This window comes from Pongo pygmaeus, chromosome 19, assembly GCF_028885625.2.
Source record: "Pongo pygmaeus isolate AG05252 chromosome 19, NHGRI_mPonPyg2-v2.0_pri, whole genome shotgun sequence".
In the NCBI taxonomy this organism is placed as follows: Eukaryota; Metazoa; Chordata; class Mammalia; order Primates; family Hominidae; genus Pongo; species Pongo pygmaeus.
This window is the reverse complement of record NC_072392.2, coordinates 80,076,875-80,103,002: the sequence shown is the minus strand read 5'-3', so window position 1 is coordinate 80,103,002 and position 26,128 is coordinate 80,076,875. Positions and strand designations below refer to the sequence as shown.

At 46.8% G+C, this 26,128-nt stretch overlaps 1 protein-coding gene across 4 annotated transcripts in view; it reads right to left on the bottom strand.

Moving 5' to 3' along the window:
* Positions 1–26,128, bottom strand: part of ITGB3 (integrin subunit beta 3) — a 69,249-nt gene that overhangs the window by 13,008 nt on the left and 30,113 nt on the right. For 2 of the 4 annotated variants that reach the window (XM_054458903.2, XM_054458904.2), the window contains exons 4-14: positions 25,458–25,710; positions 23,736–23,898; positions 22,927–23,088; positions 20,390–20,485; positions 19,892–19,981; positions 19,067–19,201; positions 17,424–17,853; positions 10,457–10,679; positions 9,418–9,518; positions 7,159–7,278; positions 2,387–2,553 (exon numbers count right to left, since the gene is read on the bottom strand). In XM_054458903.2, the coding sequence (XP_054314878.1) occupies positions 2,387–2,553; positions 7,159–7,278; positions 9,418–9,518; positions 10,457–10,679; positions 17,424–17,853; positions 19,067–19,201; positions 19,892–19,981; positions 20,390–20,485; positions 22,927–23,088; positions 23,736–23,898; positions 25,458–25,710 (1,940 nt within the window). Of the gene's footprint in view, positions 1–1,816; positions 2,554–7,158; positions 7,279–9,417; positions 9,519–10,456; positions 10,680–17,423; positions 17,854–19,066; positions 19,202–19,891; positions 19,982–20,389; positions 20,486–22,926; positions 23,089–23,735; positions 23,899–25,457; positions 25,711–26,128 lie in introns of those variants that run through there. The other 2 variants (XM_054458902.2, XM_063656816.1) reach the window with 1 other exon arrangement.

The following is a 26,128-nucleotide window of genomic DNA, read 5'->3' as shown; positions in this document are numbered from 1 at the left end:
ACCGTTCTCTGGAATACACCATCAATGAAACAGAATAACGTTCATTTTGCTCACACTTTAGTTCTTGGCATGGGAATTGATAGGAAATAACAGGAGGAGATGAGGTAGAATGCCATCCTGCCACCATTTCTTTTTTTTTTTTTTTTCAGACAGGGTCTTATTTTGTTGCCCAGGCTGGAGTGCAGTGGCACAATCTCGGCTAACTGAAGCCTCCACCTCCCCTGACTCAAGACATCCTCCCACCTCAGCCTCCCAAGTAGCTGGGACTACAGGCACACACCACCATGTCTGGCTAATTTTTGCATTTTTTTGTAGAGATGGGGTTTCATCATGTTGCCCAGGCTGGTCTCAAACTCCTGAGCTCAAGTGATCCCCCTGCCTCAGCCTTCCAAAGTGCTGGAATTACAGGCATGAGCCACCACACCTGTTCCCTGCCACTATTTCTAAGGAGCTAAATTCAGCCTATCACTCTTCAGTGATCCCACAGCATTCAGGGATAGAACCTCTCCTATTTCACCCCTGTGTCCCCCTCTCTTTTGCCCTTCTCCTATTTTCCATTCCCTGTGACAGTGATAGGAGATGTGGACAAGGGACAGAAATGTATCAGGTGGAATTCAGAACACAGAGGAAAGCTTTTGCTCAAATAATTATTAATTTGTTTTCATCTAATCTGGCCAAGCACTAACCATGGCCAGCCATGGTCGTTTATGCCTATAATCCCAGCACTTTTAGGGGCCAAGGAAGGAAGATCACTTGAGCCCAGGAGTTCTAGACTAGCCTGGGTAACAGAGTGAGACCTTGGGAAAAAAATACAAAAATTAGCTGGCTCGGTGATGTGTGCCTGTAGTCCTGGCTACTTGGGAGGGTGAGGTGGGAGGATCACTTGAGCCCAGGAGATCGAGGCTGCATTGAGCCATGATGGCACCACTGCCCTCCAGCATGGGTGACAGAGCGAGACCCTGTCTCAAAAAAAGAAGGAAGGAGGGAAGGGAAGGGAAAGAAAAGGACAGGAGGGGAGGAAGGGAAGGGGAGGGGAGGAAAGGTAAAAGGAAGGGGAGGGGACGAGAGGGGAGGGAAGGGGAGAGGAGGGGAGAGAAAGAGAAAGCACTATCCACAAACTGTCATGTTATCAGGAAAAAGTAAGACCCTCACTAGGTTTCCCAAACTATTTTCCAACAGAAAGTAACAAATCCTATAAGGTCTAGTAGTCCTTAATGGTAGCTTCAAGAAACACATTCTTGGCCAGGTGCAGTGGCTCATGCCTGGAATCCTAGCACTTTGGGAGGCCGAGGTGGGTGATCACGAGGTCAGGCGTTCAAGACCAGCCTGGCCAACATGGTGAAACCCCGTCTCTACTAAAAATACAAAAAAATAGCTGGGCGCAGTGGCTGGCGCCTGTAATCCCAGTTACTTGGGAGGCTGAGGCAGGAGAATTGCTTGAACCCGGGAGGCCGAGGTTGCAATGACCCAAGATCCCTGCACTCAAGCCTGGGTGACACAGCAAGACTCTGTCTCCAAAAAAAAAAGAGAAACATTCCTGTGGGCCTCATAGGTACAGGATGTTCCACACTGTTCTAACGGAAACATCTCAGTTTCTTGGGACCCTTGAGTATAAAGCTCTGGGGTCAACATCAAATGGGAACAAACTTGCAGCCTAACTCTGGACATTTGGGGAGTCAAATAGCCATTTGGAGGGTCCAGGAAAAAAGTTGAAATGTGAAAGAAGAGCCAAAAGAGAATAGAGTAAGATTAAGTATACAGAAAGTTCTCAGTAAATGCTTATTTAATTGGAATAAATCAGGATAAAAGAGTGGAGTCTGATTTGGAAGTAACCTTTTATTTTATTTATTTATTTTTTTTTTTTTTTGAGACCGAGTCCTGCTCTGTCACCCAGAGCAGGGTGCAATCTCAGCTCACTACAACCTCTACCTACTGGGTTCAAGCAATCCTCCTGCTTCAGCCTCCCGAATAGCTGGGATTACAGGCATGCACCACCACACCTGGCTAATTTTTATATTATTAATAGAGACGGGGTTTCACCATGTTGCCCAGGCTGGTCTCGAACTCCTGAGCTCAAGTGATCTGCCCACCTTGGCCTCTCAAAGTGCTGGGATTACAGGCACGAGCCACCAGGCCCGGCCTGGAAGTAACCTTTTATTTGAGAAAGAAGAGAATGAGGTGGAATGACATCCTGCCACTATTTCTAAGCACCTGAAGGAAGCTGAAGGACAAGGGGCTAGTGAGACCATCTCTCCCAGTTTCCAGAACAGAGGATAACGGAAAGACGATGGTACTGGCTGAACATGACCACCCAAAGCATCTGCTGCTTCCACTTAAGGGTCTCAGACCAATGACTTTTTAGAAAATGCCCAGCCATGTCTCTTACTGTGTCCCATTTTGCTCTGGCGCGTTCTTCCTCAAATTTAGCGAACTCTTTTCGGTCGTGGATGGTGATGAGGAGCTTCCAGATGAGCAGAGCGGCAAGGCCGATGAGCAGAATGGCCCCCATCACTGAGAGCAGGACCACCAGGATGTCAGGGCCCTTGGGACACTCTGTGAGGAAGAAGCACAGAGCAGGGTGGTTGTGAATGAAGCAGGAGTCACTTGAACTGGCTATGAATAAGGTGTTCTTGACAAAGTAAATAAGATCCTTGAAGGAAATAGGACAGTTTTCAAAAATTAATTTTTTTAAGGAGACAATCATTAGGACAGCAATAATCTGTGCTGAGTGGCTCAAATCAGAAGTCTAGACTTGGTAACCCCTAGACAGAACCCAGCCACACCTTTGTGTGGGGGTTCACCCAAGTGTTTATTTTAAAAATTAAACACAAAGAAGAGAACAACAGACACTGGGACCTACTTGAGGGTGGACGCGGGGAGGAGGTGGGGATCGAAAAACTACCTATGAGTCACTATGCTTATTACCTGGGTGATGAAATAATAGGTACACCAGACCCCCATGACTCACAATTTATCTACAGAACAAACCCACACATGTACCCCTAAAGCAAAAATAAAAGTTTTTTAAAAATTTAAAAATAAAAAGCCAGGTGTGGTGGCTCACACCTGTAATCCCAGCACTTTGGGAGGCCAAGGTGGGCAGAGCACCTGAGGTCAGGAGTTTGAGACCAGCCTGGCCAACATGGTGAAACCCCATCTCTACTAAAACTACAAAAATTAGCCTAGCATGGTGGCGAGCACCTGTAATCCCAGCTACTTGGGAGGCTGAAGCACAGAATCACTTGAACCTGGGAGGTAGAGGTTGCAGTGAACCGAGATCACACCATTGCACTCCAGCCTGGGTAACAGAGCAAAACTCCATTCCAAAAAAAAAATAAGAAATAAAAAATTGATTTTATTGGCAATATTGAATAATCAGGAGATTCTCCCCCTAAAATTTCATATTAGTCTCTTTAAAAAGAAAATCCAGGCCAGGCACAGTGGCTCATGCCTATAATGCCAGCACTTGGGAGGCCGAGGCAGGAGGATAGCTTGAGTCCAGAAGTTCAAGACCAGCCTGGGCAACATAGTGAGGCCCTACCTCTACAAAATAGTTTTTTTTAGTTAGCCAGGCATTGTGGCATATGCCTGTAGTCCCAGCTACTCAGGAGGCTGAGGTGGGAGGATCGTTTGAGCCTGGGAGGTCAAGGTCATAGTAAGCCATGATCGTGCCACTGCTCTCCAGCCTGGATGACAGAGGGAGAGACTATCTCAAAAGAAAGAAAGAGAGAAATACAGAAAGAGAGAGATTCCTATATTCCTGCAGGGCAGCAGCTAGCTAGAGCTGAGGAGGAGCTGCTCCTTTTAGTTGGAACGCATGTTTTCTAGTTTACCAGAATCCCCACCACTCTCCCTTGTCTCTCCTAGAGGAAGGCAGTGTGACTTGTTGGTGTGTCTGTGCTCCTGTGGACATTAGAGCCAGACTCCCTGGGTTTGAATCCTGACTTATCACTTAACTTTTATACATGATCTTTGGAAAATTACTTAACCTTTCTGAATGTCTGTTTCCTGTTTCTCCATCTTTAAAATGAAGATAGTAATAGCACTGACTTTAAAAGAAACTTGTTATGAGGAATAATTAAATTAAATATATCTTAAAAACTCAGAACAATGCCTGGCACACAGTAAGTGCTCAGTAAATATCAGCTACCGTTGTAACTGATCTTCTTACACCCAGCTGTTTTCACTAACTTATTTGCTTCCTTAGCCACTGTAAGTATTTGTGTCTGTTACCCTGGTTCAGATGTTTACATTCCTGAGGGCTGTGAACCTAATGACATTTTTTGCACTCTTAGAGACCAGGACCTGCCAGCCAAGACAATATTTTGGGTTCTTTCCCAAAATACTTAGTCATCTAAAATCATAACCCTATTGAAAGCTGACTTCCTGTTCAACCCCAGTCAACAACTAAAACAGAGGCATGTCACCCCTCTGGGGGTCAGGCTGAGTATACTCTGCAGAGCTCTGCTTCCCACAAATGTCAGGTATCTAATAGGTGATCTTATTCCAGTAACCTCAAGTGTTATGAAACCAGGTGTTTATATATGAGGGTGCTAATGAGCCTGGAGAGGAAGTCACACCCACTTTCCACACTGTCTCCCACCTTCTTCTCCAAACATATACCCAATGCTCACCACACACACCACAAAAACAACCACCACCATAACTCAAGCTGGCTATCTCCCAACCCGCCAAATTACAACCTGTCTATAATTAAATGAGTGCCTGGAGAGAGGCTGTGAGGTTCCAGTGTTCAAGTTCCCAAGAGTGAAGGGCCCCAGTTCTGGGAAAAACAATTATGGATTCTCTGGAAGATTTGGGTAGGGCTGACCCTCAATTATCAAAGTAAAATCTCTTTAATTCTGCACATTAGTAAGGGCAGGGCAGGTGGGGTGCCAGGAGGTCTTTAGGGGAAAACAATCTGTTAACCATGTGTCCTGAAAGGAGTTTGGGGTGGGTTTCCTGGAAGCAGAAGGCAAGATCAGGCGACCTCTGGAGAGCCCTTCCGGCCACAGCGGTGGACCAATGGCAAATGACCCAAGGTCAGAGAAGTCTGGGTAGGGTTGGCAGATTCAGCAAACAAGAACACAGGATGCTTGGCCAGGTGCAGTGGCTCACACCTGGAATCCCAGCACTTCAGGAGGCCAAGGCAGCCAGATCATTTGAAGTCAGGAGTTCAAGACCAGCCTGGCCAACATGGTGAAACACTGTCTCTACTAAAAATACAAAAGTTAGTCAGGTGTGGTGGTGGGCGCCTGTAATCCCAGCTACTCGGGAGGCTGAGGTAGGAGAATTGCTTGAACCCGGGAGGCAGAGATTGCAGGGAGCCAAGATCACGCCGGTGTACTCCGCCCTGGGCAACAGAGCAAGACTCTGTCTCAAAACAAAAACAAAAACAAAAACGAAACAAACAAAAAAAGCAGGAAGCCAAGACAAATTTGAATTTCAGATAAATGATTATTTTTTACTATCATTGTGTACCAAATACTGCATGGGACCTAGTGTATTTTATTTGGTGACCCCATCTGGGAGTGATAAGAGCCCAGCTCAAGAGCCCATTCCATGTGGTTAAATTCCATTTGGCCAATGCCAAAACTTTTGGCAGTATTGTCTTTACTGCCCTATAGTGGCTTAGGCCTTCAAAGAGAGCATCTGCAAGAGCATGAGTTGGGGAAGAGAAAGAGAATGATCTCCCCCATTGTCTGAGGCCCCAGCTGCAACATTCTACTCAAAGCCAGGAAATGATTGGAGTTGGAAGATGAGCAGGGAGGCAGAGCCTAGAATTCCAGAGCAACAACATAGGAAATGTTGGCCCTGTGTGTTGGCTCACACCTGTAATCCCAACACTTTGAGGGGCTGAGGCAGGGGGATCACTTGAGTCCCGGAGTTTGAGACTAGCCAGGGCAACATAGTGAGACTTCATCTCTATAAAAAAATTAAAATTAAAAAGTAGCCAGGTGTGGTAGTGTACATCTGTAGTCCCAGGGAGGCTGGGATGGGAGGATTGTGTGAGCTGAAGAGGTTGAGACTGCAGTGAGCCAAGGTCGCATCACTGCACTCCAACCTGGGCAACAAAATGAGACCCTATCTCAAAAAAAAAAAGATAGGAAACTTGGGTCTATGGATCTGGGGTCTGTTCTCCTAATGTGGAGGAAGTGAATACTACTGGCTGTGAATACTCAAAAATGTTTTCTAATAATTCATCTTAATCTGTTGTTTAAGGAGAACAAAGGCCATAAAGGTGTTAAAGGGAAGCAAGCAATCGACAGCATTGGATGGTGACAAACCTGTGGCTGGTCTGTGTATGATGGGATGGATTCCTCCTGCTCCCAGAAGGCACTGTCCTTTCAGTGTTCAGGGCAGCCTTGCCTTAGTGCCTCAAACCCATCCCTACATCTTGCGGTAAACTTGGAAAGGTAACACCTCTAACCATCAGGCCTTCCTCTGAAACACAGTCAAGTTGCTCTTGGCAACCATCTCAATTTTAATAGTGCAGATGCCATGTGCTGTAAAGTCCTAAAATTTAAATTCTTTATTTCTTGACATTGCCTCAAAAAAATGCGTGATATATTTTGTCCATTAATGAGATCCATATCTATCTTCTTCTCCTTACCTGCTTTCTGATTTTCCTGTCTCCTCAATTAACAAGTCACTTTCTTGATAATATTTGTGTTTATAAATGCCCTTCACCCAGATGACAGTCCCTAACTTATCGTTTTTTTTTTTGTTGTTGTTGTTTGTTTGTTTTTTTGAGACAGAGTCTCACGCTGTTGCCCAAGCTGGAGTGCAGTGGCGCGATCTCAGCTCACTGCAACCTCCGCCTCCCAGGTTCAAGTGAGTCTCCTGCCTCAGCCTCCCAAGGAGCTGGAATTACAGGAATGCACCATCATGCCCGGCTAATGTTTTTGTATTTTTAGTAGAGACAGAGTTTCACCATGTTGGCAAGGCCGGTATTGAACTCCTGACCTCAGACGATCCACCCACTTCGGGCTTCCAAACTGCTGGGATTACAGGTGTGAGCCACCACACCTGGCCCCTAACTTATCACTTGCAGGCTTAACCTGTTTTGCTTAACAGCTTCAATGAGTAGATTCCTGCCTAACATGGTTCTCCCTCTCCCTCCTGGGGCAGGGCCGGGAGCCCTCAGGGTTCACTCACCTGGCTCTTCTACCACATACAGGATGGACTTTCCACTAGAATCTTCATAGTACTGGAATCTGACGACACAGTCATCCTCATTCTTATAGGTACAATTCACTGCATCCTTGCCAGTGTCCTCTGGGAGTAGGGAAAATGGAGGAATAAAAAGTGAGACAACTACTGGAAGATGGGGCCACTCCAAACCCCTATCACAGGACTTCTGGGAAGGTATGTGACAGGAAACCCTGTGCCTCATGTGCACGATGCCTAGATTCAAGGTGGCTGTTGTGTCTGGCAGTTGCCACTCACTGACCCTCACTGATGTATTTGGTACTGCACAGGCCCTTTTTGGTTCCTAATCCTTCCTCTGAAAGGGACATGATATAACAGTATTACACAATTTAATTCAAATCCTGGCTTCACTACCTACCCGTTGTGTGATCTTGGGTAAGTTACCTGACCTCATCAAGTCTTTCTTCATCTATAAAAAGAAAATGATACCCCCACCTCACAAGGTCGGTAAACTAAACAGCATAAAGTGAACAGTGCCTAACATATAGTAGGTGTACTCTTCCCTCTCTTTCCTTTCTCTGCTTGCTTAGTGATTCTTAATAGTTTGCTTATGCAGCTGTTCTATTTCTTCCATTTCTGTTTCTGATCCAGTATACCTCCCCAGAGCTATCCTCTCTTCTCTGACTCCCACCATGTTTTGTAGACTTCATCTCTTTTAATTCTAAAGTCTGTTATTCTGCCGAAGATACTAGGGGTTACCCTCCACTAGCTGCACTATGCCCCATACTGATGAAACCAGATGAGTAAAACTGACACATGATGAAATTAAGCAAATGTACCCAGGTCACACAGCAAATGAGTGATGAAGCAGAACAAGAACAGGAGTCTCAAAGCACATCCTGCAGACTTGAACTCAACAACCCTTCAGAAAACCAGTGGTATTATAATACAGGGAAAAGAGTATGGATTTCAGGATCTAGTTCTTATCTTAATTTGCCATTCCCTTGCTTGGGCCAGTTACTTAACTTTCCTGAGACTCAAAATGAAGATAATAATAGTACTGTAGTTCTACTTCACTAGGCTATTGACAGAAAAATAAGATAATGTATATAAAAGATACTTTATAACTTTTACAAGCTATAAAATTCCCTACAAATAAGCATTTATTTTAATATGCTTATTTCCATACTCTTTTCCCTGTACTATAATACCACAGGTAGAGGGGAGGTGGAGGTACAGAACTACTTATCAATTAACTTGTAATACCCATCTAGTGTAGATGGTAAAAATAACTCAACATCTCAGCAGCCTCTCCTCTCTGAACTAATCATAGCAAGCCTAATCTCCTCCAGAGGAAAAACTGTTTCTTCAAACTCAATCCCCAAATCGCTAACCTCACCCAAGCCCTACTTCTGATATTAGCCAAAAGGCCCAGAGAACTGACTCTTTTCCATAACATGCCCACCAGGAAGCTGACTGGCTGGCTGTGTCTTACTGTGGCTCTCTCTGAAATGTGTTTCTGCCTTCATGGGAGATTGCTATCTATGGAGAGATTGCCATCTCTCTAGTACTACCCAATGCCTCGCTGGCCCACATAACTATATCAGATGTGACAACAGCAGCAAAGATCATCTCCTTTTAAGTTAAGATGAAGTACAGAGAATACTTCAAGAATAATTGCAGGCAAGATTTTTTTTCTCCTCATTGTTTGTATTTCTGTCTGTCTTATTTCAAAAGGGGCTCCAGAGAGGCAGAAGGACTTCAGATAAAGCTTTTGGTTGCCTATCCATAAGGTTGAAGGTTTCCCTCCAAACCGCAAAGCTTTAAGCAAAATCTTGGGCACTGCATAACACTTTTAGTTAAGTGAACTTGGTAAATGCTTACTAGCCTACTGAGCTAAGATGATGACTATCACAGGCAACCACTTCCCAGCTCTGTGCCTCAGTTTTTTCATCTGTAAAATGGGATACATTCTCTTCCCTTCCTTAGGGAGGCACTTGCTCCCTTTGCTTTGCAGGCTCTTGCTGAGTCTGTGGGCTCTGGGAAGCAGAAGTGGTGGATGGCTGCACACACTAGTAAGAGAGGAGGACGACTCTCAGAGACACCAGCTCACATCAAGTGTCTGTTGTTCCTCAAGCCTGCACAACATTCCCTGAGGTAGGAGTGACGCTTCCATTTTACAGATGGGAGTTGGATAGGTTCTGGGATTGAATTAGAAACATTTAGAACCTGGGTGTGTGCAACTCTAAGATGTGCTGAACTTACTAAGCTCTTTCACTGACTCAATCTCATCACGGCAGTAACGGTTGCAGGTATTTTCGTCATGTAGGGCTCCCCGATCAAACTTCTTACACTCCACACATTCTCTGAAGGAGAGAGGACACGGTGATTAAGGCAAAGAAGGAGCAAGCCTAAGTGTATCCCAGTCCAGCTCTGATCTCCATGCATTCAGAAAGCTGCTCCACCTCCATTAAAACACACACACACACACACACACGCCTGTAAGACAATCCTGGGGACCTGAATGGCAAGTGTGGAGTTCAGGGGTGGGAGTGTCCCCCTCACCTGTAGGCAGCACCTGGCAGCCAGAAGCCTCCCAGGTCCTTCATTAAACTTCCCGTCCCATCCAGGGCTGTGCCAGGATGGTGAACCCTATGCCATTTCTGAGAACTATAAAGTCAGAACCAGTCCTGTCATTTGGGGGCCCAGTGCAAAATGAAAATGTCAGCTCCCTTGTTCAAAGATTACTAAGAATGTCAAGACAGTGATGACAGAGCATTAAAACAAGCATGAGGCCCTTGTAGGCACAGGGCCCTATACAGCTGCATAGTTTGCACACTCTTAAATCTGGCCCTGCTTAAAGTGGTACGCAGAATGGCAGTGCCATGGACTTGGGCTGATGGGGCTTCCTCTGTCCCCTAAAGTGGGAAGTTTGTAGTAGTTTCACAGAGTGTCCTCCATAATTCCAGCCCTCACATCTCCCACTGAGTCAGAACATTAGCACTGGATCGTTCCTCAGACTGGTTTAGCCTTCCTCCCAGCTCAGAGGGACTCAGGATGTCACCCTAGGAGAGGACATTCTCCAATTGAAGTCCACCTCGTTCAACTTTGGCTCCTTCACAGTCAGCTCTATTCCAACTTGCCCAAAGCCTTTGGCAAAAGGAGAGATAGCCATCTGGCTGGAGTGGACTCCTCTCCCTAAGGCTCTGGTGAGCAAGAAACACACCTGGAGAGCTGGGGATTCTAGTCAGGGGATCCTCTCCTACCTCCCAGCCTCCCGGCTCTCTCCAGACTCCACACTCACTTCTTAAAGGTGCAGGCATCTGGGCAGGTGGGGCACTTCTCACAGGTGTCCCCATAGGAGCCTGGCTGGATACAGACACAGCTGCCACATTCACACTTGCCGCGGCCGCTGCACAGCAGCCCATTGCTGGACATGCAGGTGTCAGTACGTGTGGTACAGTTGCAGTAGTAGCCGGTCCAGTCAGAGTCACACAGGCAGTCCCCACAGCTGCACTGGCCATGGCCTGAAAACACACAGCCCAGGAAGGTGGACCAGCTGGCAAGAGCTCCACTCCCATGGCAGCAGGCTACACACAACCATCCTGCTCTCCCAACCACACAGATAATGATCCTCCAGGTTGGCAGGGAATTGGCTCACCACCCAGGGAAGTCCTACCCAGCAGGGACAAACAGTTTTCTAGGGGTCCCAAGGTATGGCAGGACTTGCTCGGAGCCACCGTACAGCAAAAGATTCTGAGGAACTAAGTCTCCTGGGCCTCTTGCCCTCTCTCTTGCCCTTTTCTGAATACCTCTCCCTTCTGAGAAAGGCAAGAGAAAGGGTAGGAGGCTTAGGAGACTTAGTTCCTTCTAGTGTAAGAACTAGAAGCAAGCTCTTTAGCCCTGAGGGCTGACACAGCACAAAGCCACAGCCCTGAACCTACACAGGGCACTCAGTAGCCTTGACGGTGTGACTTGATGATGGCAAAAGGCCTCACAGGCCCCAAAACTCTCTCCCTTTGACCTGACACAGGGCTGCTCACCTCTCCTACCTGATCTGAGAAGCCTACTACCATTGTCGTCATTGTGGCCACCCAGTTGGGTTAGACAACAACATAGGGTCCAGTTTGGCAGAGCTGGTCCCGTCCCACTAACAAAGCAGCCACCACTTCCATCTCTCAAATCGGCTAGGTGTTACCTTGCAGAATGAGAAGCAGGGTTCTGAGGGCACATACACAAGACAGGAAAATTGTAGCATGGGGAAAGAAGGAAAGGAGAGATCCAGGGCATGGGGTTATTCCAAATGCAGAGAGGGAAAGTGCACACAGAGCACCCTGAATGTACGGGTGGATGGGGCGGGGCATCCAAGGGGCAGAGGGACGGCACTGAGAGCCCATGGAGTTGGCCAACGGAGCCAAGTAAGCAGAGAGAACAAATATCCCCTACCTCCCAGACTGCCGAGGGCCGGTGCAGTTAAACAAATCCCATGAATGCCACAGAGAAAAGAAGTCAGAAAATAAGAGAAATTAAATGAAAAAAAGAGAGATTTTCCTAAGGTGAACAGCAGTAGAGACAATCACTAGTAATGACCTCACGTAGCCCGATGGCTTCCCCCATGCCCCTGTTGACTCATCCTGGTTCCTGCCTCTGCACTCAACAGTTGGAGAAATGTTTGCCACAATTAAACATTTTTAATTAATTAATTATTTAAAGTTACAGGCACAGTTCAAGTTCACCAACACAACCTGTCTTTCTTGACCTGGTTCCCTTCTCAATCTGACCTCATCATATCATATCTGGGAGTGCAGTGGAACAGACTTGGAAAGCATTTAGAGAAGAGAACGTGTATCTATTTTCCAAACCAACCAAGGAGGCATTTAATGTGTGTCAAGCACTGTGCCAAGTTCTTTTTCTTTTTATTTATTTGCTTTTTTTTTTTTTTTTGAGACAGGGTCCCGCCCTATCACCCAGGCTACAGTGCAGTGGTGCAATCATTGCTCACTGTAACTTCAAACTCCTGGGCTCAAGTGATCTTCCCACCTTAGCCTCCTGAGTAGCTGGGACTACAGGCATGTGCCACCGCAGCTGGCTAATTATTTTTGTTTTTGTACAGACGGGAGTCTTGTTATATTGCCTAGGCTTGTGGGCTTGTGCCAAGTTCTTTTTTTTTTTTTTTTTTTTTTTTTTTGAGAGTCTCACTGTCACCCAGGCTGGAGTGCAGTGGCGCCATCTTGACTCACTGTAACCTCCACCTCCCATGTTCAAGTGATTCTCCTGCCTTAGCCTCCCAAGTAGCTAGGACTACAGGCATGCACCACCATGCCCGGCTAATGTTTGTATTTTTAGTAGAGATGGGGTCTCACCATGTTGGCCAGCCTGGCCTTGAACTCCTGACCTCAGGTGATCCATGTGCCTTGCCCTCCAAAAGAGCTGTGATTACAGGCCCGGCCAGCTGGTCCACCACGCCCAGCCGCAAGTTCTTTAGTATGTTATCGTTTTCATTTCTTATAACAACCCTTTGAGGTCAGAGAGGTTAAGTGACTTTCCCAAGGCCATATGCCTTATAAATGGCAGGGTCAGGACTCAAACTGAAGTCACTGTGACTTCAGATCCCAAGTGCTTAGCCTCTATGCAGTGTCGTAAGCAATGCTTTTCCCTATTTATACTAATATGGTCTTTCCAGAAGATGTCTCTAACTTACAGAGAAAATGGCCTTAACCAGTAGAAGATGGAGCCAATTTTAATGGAATATTCTTCAAATTGACCAGTGGAGGAAGAAAAGAGACCAAAGTAGTAAGAAAGAAGTTATGGAAAGTCCAGTAACTAGGCTTGATCTCAATGAGAAATTTCAAGGAGGGAACATTTTAGGAGTCAAATGTTCTAAACTATTTAAGCGAAGGGTGGATGGGCCTCACTGTAGACATTTCCATGCCCTGTCCTCAGCCTGGTCCTGTCTCCAGATAATTAAGTCATCTGCCCTTCTCCAGGTGATTGTCAGTTCCTCTGTGGCCAGGATTCTCTTTGTAAAATGTGATTTCTCAACCTTGGTACTTTTCAATATTTGGGGCCAGATAATTTTTTGTTGTGGAGGACTGTCCTGTACCTTAGGATGTTTAGCAGCATCCTTGAGCTCTACCCTCTAGACATCAGTAGCACCTTTCCAGTTGTAACAATCAAAAATATCACCAGACATTGCCAAATGTGCCCTGGGAGACAAAATAGCTCCTTCCTCCCAGTTCAGAACCACTGTTTTAAAGTATCAGTCAACTTGATCATGCCACTCACCTGCTTAAAAACCTTCAAAGGCTAAGCGTGGTGGCTCATGGCTGTAATCTCAACACTCTGGGAGGCCGAGGCAGGTTGATCACTTGAGCCCAGGAGTTCAAGACTAGCCTGGGCAACATAGCGAGATCCCATCTGTATACATTTTTAAAAAATTATCCGGGCATGATGGCAAGAGCCTGTAGTCCTAGCTACTTGGGAGACTAAGGCAGAAGGATCACTTGAGCCCAGGAGTTCAAGGCTGCAGTGAGCCATGATCATGCCACTGCACTATGGGCTGGGCATGGAAAGAAATGTCTGCTTCCCAGGAAGGATGGGGAACATAACCCAAGCTGCCCCAGCTGCCAAGTATATCTGGAAAGTAGAGATGTTGGGCTGCCAGAAGGGTGGGGAAAGCAGAAAGGCTGTGTCCCGAGGCTAGGTTCCCTAGAAGTACAGCTTGGATGAGAACTTATTTAAGGGACTCACTGAGGAAGTAGAGAGGAGGGAGGGAAACAGGACATGGCAAGAGGCAGAGCTGGCAGGAATGTGGTCTCAGCCAGATGCCCTCCAGCCTGATCCTACATGAATGGCACCACAAAGCCAGGCCCACCCTGAGGCGAAGAGTCTAGCCTTGAGTAACCCCATCTCCATCAGTCATTGGCCAACATCTATGGGCAAGACAGCTCCTGTCAGCCAAGGGCAGTTCTCCACAGAAGGGGCAGCTGTGAGCTGCTATTGGCCAACCTCACAGCAGCTGGGGGAGGAGTGCACCAGCCAGCAGTGCTGCCCCCCCGCCCGCCCCCCAGCCTTTCCCTACACCCTGCATTTGGCCACGGCTCCTGGATGGGAAAGACCGACACCACAGGGGCCTGGCAGCACTCAGAGGCCTCCGCCTCCTCAGAAACTCTTGTCCCATAGTGTTTCCTTTGTGAGGCTAAACAAAGTGATCTTTGACAAGATGGGCCAGCCAGGGAGTGAGGTTGGGAGTGGAAGTGACAGGTCAGAGCCAGCAGGCTGATCCCAAGCCTTGGTAGGGTTAGCCCTTAAAAGGAAGCCACAGTGTGGTAATGTCACAGGACTGGTGCCCTTCCAGCAAAAGGGAGGCTGAGCCTGGGTTCATCGGAAAGTCAGAGGAGTAAAGTAAGAAATGAAGAGTGGAAGAGGAGAAAGGGAGGCAAGCCAGAAAAGGGAGGGAGGAACAGGTGCTTAAGGTCATTGGGAACATGAGCCCCACAGCTAGACCTTCTGGGCTGATGCTCGCTCCACTCATCTCCGTCCTGAGCCTGCCCTTCCTCTGAAATCCATCAGACATCCCACCTCCTCCAAGAAACCACCCAGGCCTCCCCTGTCCCCAGTCAGTCTCACTCCAATGGACTCTATAACATTCGCTGAGCACCCCACACTTCCTGGATCTGTCAGATTCAACCTCATGTTGGGAATTATCCTTGGTTAACTGTCTTATTCACGCCTCTCTATCCTACTCCACGACAGCACAGAATCTGGCTCACGAGGGTGCCTGACTGATCTGTGGCTGTGGCAAGTGGAAAACTCCCTTGAGGATGATGCACTTCTTGATGTTTGAGGCAGGAATGTTGATCATGAGCAACCATGAAGACCAGGCCCAAAGTAGGGAGGGGACAACGGGGATGGCCAGGGAACCAGCCGCCATGCTTACAGGCCATGGGCTAGGGAAATGGCCGAGTCACAGCACACCTGCCTCCTGAGCCCCTGCTTGTGGCAAAGAATGGAGCATAGAGCCAGCAGCTCTGGCAAGGGGCAATGGTGAGTGGGGCTTTAAGCTTGGAGAGATCAGGGATCACGCATGACCTCTTGTTCACTCATATGGACCAAATGATGGCACAGAGCAAGTGCTCAATGATGTGCGCCCCTGAGCATCTGTCACTGGAGGATGTGATGATGGCACCACGGGGTCTAGACCTGAGGCTGGGTGGGCATCTGACACCCTAGCAAGGCGTGGTAGAGGGAGGCGGCAATGGCTGCCCTGGTTCCCTCATGGATTAGACTGGAATGCACTGAGAAGTAGCTGTTCTTGCACTGGTGAGAGGCAGGAACCGGGGCTTCTGACCCAGTCAGCTTTGTTTTGTGGCTTTAGTGGGGCAGCAGCCAAAAGAAACATGCTCTGGCTGGGATCCTGCCGCAGTGCCTCACACCAGACCAGGAACCATCAGGCCATGGAGGAGGACTGGGGGTGCCCCCATGGTCCAGCCATATTCCTCTCCTGGGACCACCCTCTCTCCCTCAGTCCCCAACCTTCTTCCCAGGGGTCTCCCACTTCAAACTTACCCATTTCCTTTGGTACTTTGAATTAGATGTAAATACTTTAAATAGTAAAATGAAGTGAAACTCCTGCCTCACCCCCTAATTCAAATGGTTGTTGTTTGTGTGCTTTCATCTGTGTGTATCTGATCTCTTGCTCTCCCCTAATCGTTCTGATGACACTTCCTTCCAAACTCTCTCTAAAATTTTGACAGCTTGAGTAAAGGAAACAATGTTGTAGATAATTAAAAAAGCAGTCATTTTTATGTTACTGGCATGCTTTAGAATGACACAGATCGACCTTTCTAAGTGAGCTTTTTTAAAGGCTGATATCAGTATCAAAGTGAGTATCTGCATGGATTAGCTCAACTGATTAGAGCCCCAATGCTGGCCGGGCGCAGTGGCTCACGCCTATAATCCCAGCACTTTGGGAGGCCAAGGCGGGAGGATCACGAGGTCAAGAGATCGAGACCATCTTGGCCAATGTGGTGAAACTGCATCTCTACTAAAAATACAAAAATTAGCTGGGCATGGTGGCACATGCCTACAGTCCCAACTACTTGGGAGGCTGAGGCAGGAGAATTGCTTGAACTGGGAGGCAGAAGTTGCAGTGAGCCAATATCGCGCCACTGCACTCCAGCCTGGCGATCGAGCAAGACTCCGTCTCAAAAAAAAAGAACCCCAATGCCAATGAAGCCAATCTGAGTCAAGGGTCATCCCCAGAAAACAATTATAATCTCTCTGTTTGGCCACACAATACACCCATAACCCAGTCCCAACCAACTTGTAAGTGTCTGTCGCAAGAGGGATTAAGCCACAGTGATTATGGCCCAGTAAAAACCCATCCTCAGTGCCCCAGGAACAACTCAGACTATTTGCCCTCTGAGAGTGTTGTCAATATGTCTGCGGATAAAGACTACATTAACATTAGTTCAACTTCTAGCTGGGGAAGTACCCCAGGAGTGGTTCTTGGGGCAAGGAGAAACTAGTTTGAGATTATCAGTGGGCCTCAAGGTTTTACTGAATTTTGCAATGAGAAGGACAACTCAGCACCGTGCTGAGTAGAAGGACTTAAAATCATAATCCCCAATCTGTCAGCAGGGACTCTCTGTGGCAGTGCTATCCCAGAGAACTTTCTGTCACATTGAAATGTTCTAGATCTGTGCTGTCCAATATAGCAGCCACTAGCTACATGTGGCCACTGATTAGCTGAACAACTGAATTTTTAGTTTTTCAATTTTGGTTAATTTAAATAGCCACATGTGGCTAAAGGCTACCATATTGGATAGCAAAGATCTAGAATCCAAAAAATAACAGTAGTACCAATAGTAGTAACAGTGATTAACAAAATAGTGCTAACATTAACAAGAGCATTACACCATTTTCCAGACATTGTTCAAGCACACTCCAATGTCTTGCATATATACTACTATTTTCCAGGTCCCTTGTGATACAAAGATAAACTCATGTAAAATTATTACTAACCTTACTACATATTCTGACATGTGTTTTCTAAGTTTATAAATACTAAAAATTTAATTGCCATCTATCAGTAACTTTTTTTTTAACCTGAAAAGGGGATTGGTCCTTATACTCAAAAAGATTAGGAACCACTGATTTACACCTCTGCCTGCAAAGACCCATCTCAGGCCTTCACCTATGTTTCCAGCGGTTGCAGGTATATGAGGGGGTTTGGGTTCCAGGACAGGGGACCCTGCAGTTCTCCTCACCTGAGCACATCTCCCCCTTGTAGCGGACACAGGAGAAGTCATCACACTCGCAGTACTTGCCCGTGATCTTGCCAAAGTCACTGCTGTGGCAGACACACTGACCACAGAGGCACTCGCCCCGCTGGCTGCAGACGGGCTGACCCTCCCGGGGGCTGCACTCGTCCTGCTGGGAAGGGCGATAGTCCTCCTCTGAGCACTCACACTGGGATCCCAGCCAGCCAGGCCCACAACGGCATACCCCACACTCAAAGGTCCCATTGCCATTGTTGCAGCGATGGCTATTAGGTTCAGCTTGGGCCTGGCAGGCACAGTCACAATCAAAGGTGACCTGGACGATCAGGCTGTCCTTGAAGCCCACGGGCTTGATGGTAAAGGACTTCTCCTTCTCCTGGGGACAGCCTCGCACTTTGGCCTCAATGCTGAAGCTCACCTGGATGGAAAGCAAGATTGTATTTAGACACAGTTGGGCCCAGTTAACACTCCAGCTCTGGAGGAAAAAAGAAGTTGTTCCCTGCCCTGCCAAGGAATATCCAAATTGGGTGTCTTATGCTTTTGCAATCTGGAGTTCCTCAGCCTTCCCTCTATGAAGGTCTGCAAAGCAAAAACACAAGCACTAGAATAGTATCGTTGTGACATATCTAGCTGGATGCAGAGACATGGTTTACAGTTAATAAATAATAAAAGGCTGTTTTTTCACTCCACATATGAAATAGACCAGCTCAAACTGAACAGAACCTGTGATCATATAAACACCCTGCTCTGGCCTGATTACAATTATCAGCAAGCTGGACTGATTATAATTATCAGCAAGATGCACAAAGCACTATTTTGCACCACACAATCCCACATGGTGGTCAATCATAAGCTCAGGATCTACTTCAGTTTCCACACATTTCATAGCTTATGCAATAAAGCATGTTTCAGGACAATATTTCTAACATGGGATGTTTGCACGAGTGCCTGAGAGATAGATAGATCAATAGAAAGGATCAGTGTATCCAAAGATCTATTTTCTTCCCCTCCTTCCTCCCCTCCCACCAACCCCTCTCCCCTTAGGCAGAAGCGGAGGAGAAACGACCAATAAGGAAAGTCGTGGAGAGACTGGAGTGATGAAATGAACATCTGGTTTCAAAAATTTTTTTTTGAAAACAGGTATTTTTTGCCTGTTCCATTTGCTGCTAAATCCTCAGCAGCTAGAACAATGCCTGATACATTGTCAGTGCTCAATAAATATTTATAGATGATGTTGTCATTTTACATTTTAGATTTTACTTTCTTGTGTCATTTTACAAAAGAAAGGTATTAATTACCTTGGGAAGGCTGGAGACTGGTGAGGGACTGAAGGTAAAGAAATATTTTCCTTTGCAATCAACTGTGCGTACACAAAGGTAACCAAATTGTAAGTTTTTTAAATTCCTGAGAGTGAAGTTCACGTAACAGAAATGGCTTATGCAACAGAAGCCTCAAAGGAAAAGATTGGTGGATCCATTACATCTAACTTGGAATGACTTTCAGGAAACGTATTTTTCTTGCCCATATTTTTTTCTGGTGGAAGAGGGCCATTTTTAGTCACTACAAAAGGAAGAAAGGGGTTTGGGTGCCCACAGGGCTCCAGGACAAAGGCCCTGCCCAGCCCACCTCACCGTGTCTCCAATCTTGAGTCCCATACAAGACTTGAGGCCAGGGATGACCTCATTGTTGAGGCAGGTGGCATTGAAGGATAGAGACAACTCTTCAGGGAGGTCACGCACTTCCAGCTCGACTTTAGAGCGGATTTTCTGAGCAGAAAGGGGCACAAGAAGACAAGAAATTGAACTGAAAGGAAACGGGAAATGGCAAGAGCCAGTTCCATCCCAAGCCAAATCTGCCAAGTAGTTCTGGACTCACCCCAGCAGTGCCAGAGGCCAAGGTTTGACCTGGAAGCTGCCAGAGCACCCCTAGGACTCTGTTTCCTGCTCTGTTTCCTGCGCAGGAACCTGCTCCCTCTTTCCATCTCCACTTGCGTCTAGGTGAGTCTGGGTAAAATGTACCAGCTACACACTCCTGCAGGCCTCACAGATGTTGCAAAAGGGGAGTGCCAATACTGGTCACCTTGGAAAGTGGCATTTTCTACCTAATGTTTCATCAACCTCACCTTCCCCATGTCTCAGCTCTCTCTTTTCCCTGTTATTGGAGCCCAGTTTTCCCTCACTCTGCCCCCACAATTCCAGGGCTCTGCTCCTTCTCCATCTAATCACCATCCCCATCCCCATCCCCTTTCTTTCTTTCTTTCTTTCTTTCTGGGCTACTTCCTTCTCAGAAGGCTGCATCCCTTCTAGAGGGGCCATTGCCTGGGCTCTGGGAGCACACAGAGAAGGCAGTAAGACCGTGTGGTAGACTGGCAACTGGGACTCACAAATCTGAACCCTGCTGTGTAAGCCAAATGAGGTGGACTCTCCGCGGGACTATTCCCAGCACAAGACACTTACCCCATAAGCATCGACAATGAGCTGGAGGACATTGCTGGAATCCATGGACAGAACCCCGACTGTGGTCCCTGGGATGAGCTCACTATAGTTCTAGAAAGGAAAACAAAGATGTCCAGAGCTTACCGAAGGAAGGTGGTGGTCTCCAAAAGCCCTCCCCAAATCCCACTGAGAGTCCTGAGATGAAGATTGGAGGAAGGTACGGGATATTTCAATTGTCACTGCCAGGAATATATCTAGCAGTTTTTCAGCCCTGAGCAAAAGTAGAGGAAACCTCTCACACCCCTCACCACCTCCTCTCCACCACCACAAACACCAACACATACCTAGTAAGTTCAAGATTGCAGGAAAAAGGCCTAGAGTGCAATCTTTAGCTCCTGGCGAGTGGATTAGGGGAGAGTCTTTCCTGATTGGGGACTATGGCCAATGCTAGCACAGGCTGGCTACCTGGGGCTCCCACCATCACAGGGCCCACTCCAGGAAGCCCGAAGGCACAGTCACCTGATAGAGATTGACTACATTTTCAGTCACTGCAAAGATCAAATTGATGTTTTTCTGGGATAGCTTCTCAGTCATCAGCCCCAAAGAGGGATAATCCTAGGAAAATGAAGGATGTAGAGGTTAATGAAGTCTCTTGTACATCCCTAGGGTCTAAACCTTAGACCTTATCTTGCTTGGGCTGTGGCTTAGAGTACGGTGGTGCTTAAACCGTTTCACTTCATGCTGAAAGTGAGACAAGAGCCTGGGCAACATAGCAAGACCCCATTTCTACAAAAAAAATTTTTTTAATTTGCCAGATGTGGTGGTAAGTGCCTATAGTCCTAGCTACTGGGGAGGCTAAGGCAGGAGGATTGCTTCAGCCCAGGAGTTGGAGGTTACAGTGAGCTATGATTGCACCACTGCACTCCAGCCTGGGCAGCAGAGCAAGACTCTGCCTCTTAAAAAAAAAAAAAAAAAAAGGGGGTGACAGTGAGACAAGAAGGGTAAGTAGCACAGAAGTCTACTTGTGAACTCCAGGGATAGATGAAGAGGTACAGGCCAGTGGTGTCAAAACTGAGCACCTCTTTCTTCCTGCTTGAATTTAATGCACTAATACTATGGAGCTGCTTCCGTGCACAAGGCACTGGGTTAGGCGTCTGTTTTGGAACTACTGACAAATGCCTTGGTCTGGCCCTCATGATCCTCCACCGTGTGGTCTCAGTCTTTCTTTCCAAACATTGCTCATCTCTCTCCCTCTTCCACTCAGCAGTGATCTGGCCCACTGTCTCCCACCTGGAGTGGCCTTCTTGTTGGTAATCCTCCTCCTTTCTTAGGGCCTAGCTTAGCCCCCACCTTCTTCAGGAGACTTCCTTGGCCATCCCAGCTCATGATGAGCTTTCCTCCCTTGGATACGTATAGCCACATTGGCTGTGCCACACCAATTTAGCACTAATCATGCATCTTGTGTTACTGTAAATATATATATATCCTTTCTCCTCAACTAGACCAAAAACTCCCTAAGGATAGAACCATACATAGTCTTGTTACCTCCCTCAGCCCCTGGCCCAGTGCCTTGCATAGATTAGGTGTCACAGGTTGCTGACTCATTTTCTGGTAGTGCTTGACTTGGATATGGCTGACACCAATGAACTCAAGGACACTGTGGGAGTGGGGTGGTGAATCGTGAACATGTCCATGGGATCCTAGACCTTGCAGGGAGCTCATTAGAGCCTCAGCTCAGTCTCCTGCCTTTACACAGGTATACCTTTAAGTCACCTAGATGAGGAAGTTGCTATATTGTCCTTAGGAGACGAAGAGTTCACACCTGCCTCAGATACTGAGAGCATTACTGCACATTTCTCTTATGGCTTATAGTAATTTCTCCTGATTCAATTTAAATATTTTCCCCTTGTTTAACCTTCTATGGCCATATAAAACAACTTATAAGAAGTTTTCTTATGTATAAGCTAAATCATCCTTTAGCCTTCTTTCTTTCAAGCTAAATGACTCTGGCCCTTTAATCTTTCCTCGTAGGACCTGTTCACTATGCCTTTTATGTTCTTTCCCCTCTTTCTCTCTCTCTCTCTCTCTTTCTAAGAGAAGGGGTCTCCACTAGGAGCAATGCCTCACGCCTGTCATCCCAGCACTTTGGGAGGCTTAAGAGGGCAGATTGCTTAAGCCAAGGAGTTCGAGACCAGCCTGAGCAACATAGCAAGACCCTGTTTTCAAAAATTAGCTGGGCACGGTAGTGCATGCCTGTGGTCCCAGCTATTCAGGAGACTGAGGTGGTGAAGGCTTGTGAGCCAAGACTGCACTACTGCACTCCAGCTGGGCAACACAGCAAGACTCTGTATCAAAAAAAAAAAAAAAAAAAAAGCAGGGGTGGTTCTTTCTCTGTCACTCAGGCTGGAGTGTAGTGGCAAGATCACAGCTCACTGCAGCCTCAGACTACTGGGCTCAAGAGATCTTTCTGCCTCAGCCCCACAAGTAGCTGGGACCACAGGCACAAGCCACCACACTCAATGAATTTTTGCATTTTTTTGTAGAGGCAGGGTCTCACTATATTTCCCAAGCTGGTTTCAAACTCCTGGACTCAAGTGATCCTCCCACCTCAGCTTCCCAAAGTGCTGAGATTACAGGCATGAGCCATCATATGCCTGGCCAATCTTTCTCTCTTTTTTTTTCCTCTGTCTTCTTCCAATAACCACAAGTTAGTATGGTATTCCAAGAAAGGGCTAATTAGAGTGGAGAGGAAGACCTGCTTTCCAGCTGGGTTGTAAAAATCCTTTGGGTCCATTCTGGATCCCATGATGCTGCTGCTATGCTGGTGACAGTGAAGGCAGTGATAACACCACAATCAGGGACATCTCTAATGGTTATATAGGTTGTATGCTGGATGACGGTGTCCAGTTGGTAAGGAATAGGGGCAAGCTGAAACCGAGCCCTGCACCCTGCCCAGAAGGAGGGGCTGCCATTTTCATATTCACACAGACTCTGCCTGGGTTAGGGCAACCCTCACCATCATGAATAGAAACCATAGGTGGTGCCAGAGATCTCACCATGGTAGTGGAGGCAGAGTAATGATTGTCACTACCAACATGACACTGCCCATCATTGGGCTGGACAATGCCTGCCAGCCTTCCGTCCAGTGCTATATGAGTCTTGGCATCAGTGGTAAACACCAGCAAGTGGGATGCATCATTCCTCCAGCCAATCTTTTCCTGTTAAAAGAAAACAAAAAACAAAGGCAGAGGAGACAAAACAAATTCAGCCATGTCACTGGTAGAGAACAGAGACCCAAGGTGCTCCCTGGCTAAAGGGCTGGACAGCTTGTTTTTCTTCAAAACAAGGGTCTCAGTCCCAGTCCTTGGAACCGAAGCTGAAGCTTTCCAGTTCAGGGGTTTCATTCTCTTCAGAGAACAGTCTCATAGCTGATTAGTTCAAGCAGCTGAATGAGATCTTCTTAAACTCCAAACTTAACTCTTCTAATGACAGTCAACTTGCTCATCTAGAAACTGACGTGCATCCACAGAGCTGATCTGGGCTAGAAGAAATCTCATCTGAACATCTGCCTACTTTGCTGAGGTTAAGTTAACTCAGCCTTAACTCTGAAGTAACTCTGAAGGTGGGAAGATGCTCTCCCCTGCGAACATCTGAGACCACTGAGGTTCAAAGAAATGTCAGCTCAGGCCAGGGAGTGGATCTAAGCCGAGGCTGAATATCAGGAGCAACTTACTACTCATAACTGCAGGAAGCCCTGCTTAGTTCTCATCTCATTTTACACCAGAAATCCCCAGAGTTCAGCCACTTCCTTCCCCATTTTGATCTATGCCAACCACACCTGGCACTCCAAGTCCTCCAAACTCACATCACAGACTGTAGCCTGCATGATAGCATCAAAGCCACCCTCTGGGGCATCTCGGTTCCGTGACACACTCTGCTTCTTCACTTCCTCATTGAAGCGGGTCACCTGGTCAGTTAGCGTCAGCACGTGTTTGTAGCCAAACATGGGCAAGCAGGTGGTCTTCATACTGGGGAGGGATGGGAGATAATTTAAGCAGACACCTTGATGGAAAAGGCAGCATGGGAATTGGGAGGAAAGAGAGGGGACAAATATAGATAGTGGTATGCCCAGGCCGGTTCCATACAACCACAGTTACCCAGACAGTTCAGACTCCAAAATCCTCAAATTACCTGAGGCTCCCCATCAACCTTACCCCCATCCAGCTAACCTAGAGGATAAGAGATTGAGCTGGAAACAAGACTCCCTGAGCTTAGATCCCAGCTGCCCTCTTTGCTAGTCATGGGACCTTTGGCAAGCCTCTCAATCCAACCTATGAAAGTGGGGCCAGGATAGCACATATCCCAGAAGAGTTGTGAGACTTAAGTAAGTTCATACACACAAAGCACTTAGACCAGAGCGAGGCTCGAGTTGCTGTTACTATCACCTTATACTTAACACTTTCCTAAAGTAACAATAAAGCAAAATCCATCAGTAAGTTAAGGTCCCTGAACCATCAATAAATTGACAGATCATGCAAGACAGGAGCATTTCTGCCCCCAGCCAAAATAGTGTGTTTAATTAATAGCTGATGTCTTGCCTGGGAACCTTACAATCCAGATAGAAGGTTGAATGCCACATCATATAACTTCAAAACTTTTTTTTTTTAAGAGACAGTTGTGCTCTATTGCCCAGGTTGGAGTGCAGTGGCACAATCATGGCTCACCGCAGCCTCAACCTCCCAGGCTCAATCAATCCTCCCACCTCAGCCTCCCTGTAGTCCTGGGGACTTCAGGCATGCGCCATCACACACAGCTAATTTTTTTGTAATTTTTGTAGAAATGGGGGTCTCACTATGTTGCCTAGGCTGAACTCAAACTCCTAGGCTCAAGTGATCCTCCCACCTTGGCCTCCCAAAGTGCTGGGATTACAGAAGTGAGCCACCCCACCAGGCCATAACTTTGAAAACTAAAAAGTAAATTCACACCTTTTCAGGCTCAGCAACCAGCATTGTAAGTTATTCTAATACATGGATTTGCACAGTCTCCACTGATTAAATAAATAAGCCATTCAGTTTTAAGCCAAAGTGTCAAACAGAGGCACAAGTTATCCATTTACAGACTATGAAAGTGTTCAACAAATGTCATTTCCACTCTTTTATATTCCTTAGCACTTCATTTCTTCTGTTTTCACCCTGAAGGATGCATAGCCTTGATGAAGACAATAACGCCAACAATGGAATCGATCCTTCTGTAATCATAATTTCTCGGTTTACTTATCCATAAATTTCTTTCTACTTTTGACCTCATTTCCCTCCCGTTCTCTCTTGCCTCCTATTTATTTGTTACCAAGACTAAGAAACTGATGAATTTTCTTTCTAGGTTCTCCAAACAGCCTTAGGCTCCATTGACACAACACTCCAGATCCACAAGCTAGCCCATTTGCCAGACAGGGAGACCAAGGTAGAGAGGAGCTATAGTCTGGCCAGAAGACAGCCAACAAAGTGACCCTAGAGCTAGAAATAGGAACCAGTACTTGGACCTTCCTGGGGCAAAGGATGCTGTCCTGGCATCTGGAGGAGGGACTTACTCATAGCAGGGGTTTTCGAGGGCCTCTGGTGGGGAGATATACATGTATGGTGACACAGGCTTGTCCACAAATGCCCCGAAGCCAATCCGCAGGTTACTGGTGAGCTTTCGCATCTGGGTGGCCAGCTTGGTACCCAGGTTCTGGATGCTCCACAGATCATCCTTCATGGAGTAAGACAGGTCCATCAAGTAGTAGATGTCCACAGGGTAATCCTCCACCTGCCGCACTTGGATGGAGAAATTCTTCGAATCATCTGGAAGGCAGAAAGATGTTAGTTTTTATCTTCTTCTCCCACCAAGATTGAATAAGCAGATTTGGATAAAGTTGGGACTAAGAAATTACATGATCAAAGCAAACCAGAAAGCCCTGGTCCCTTTTCCTCTTCCTTTGCAATTCTATTACTCTTCTAATCTCTTGACCCTCCTATTTTTAACCTCTCCTTTTCCATTCTAAAATTGTCCACTTTCTCTAAATCCCAGGGGATTTCTAACACTGTGAGTTCCACGGGTCTATCACTGTGAGTCACAGAGATTTTGATAGTTACTACACTTCAGACTCTGTAAAAGACAGAAATTGCACTCTACCCTTCTCTGAATCCCATTGCATCCAACACATGCCTTGATAGTAGGTAAATCCTTCTTGACTTAGTTGGAAAGTCAAAATCAATGCTT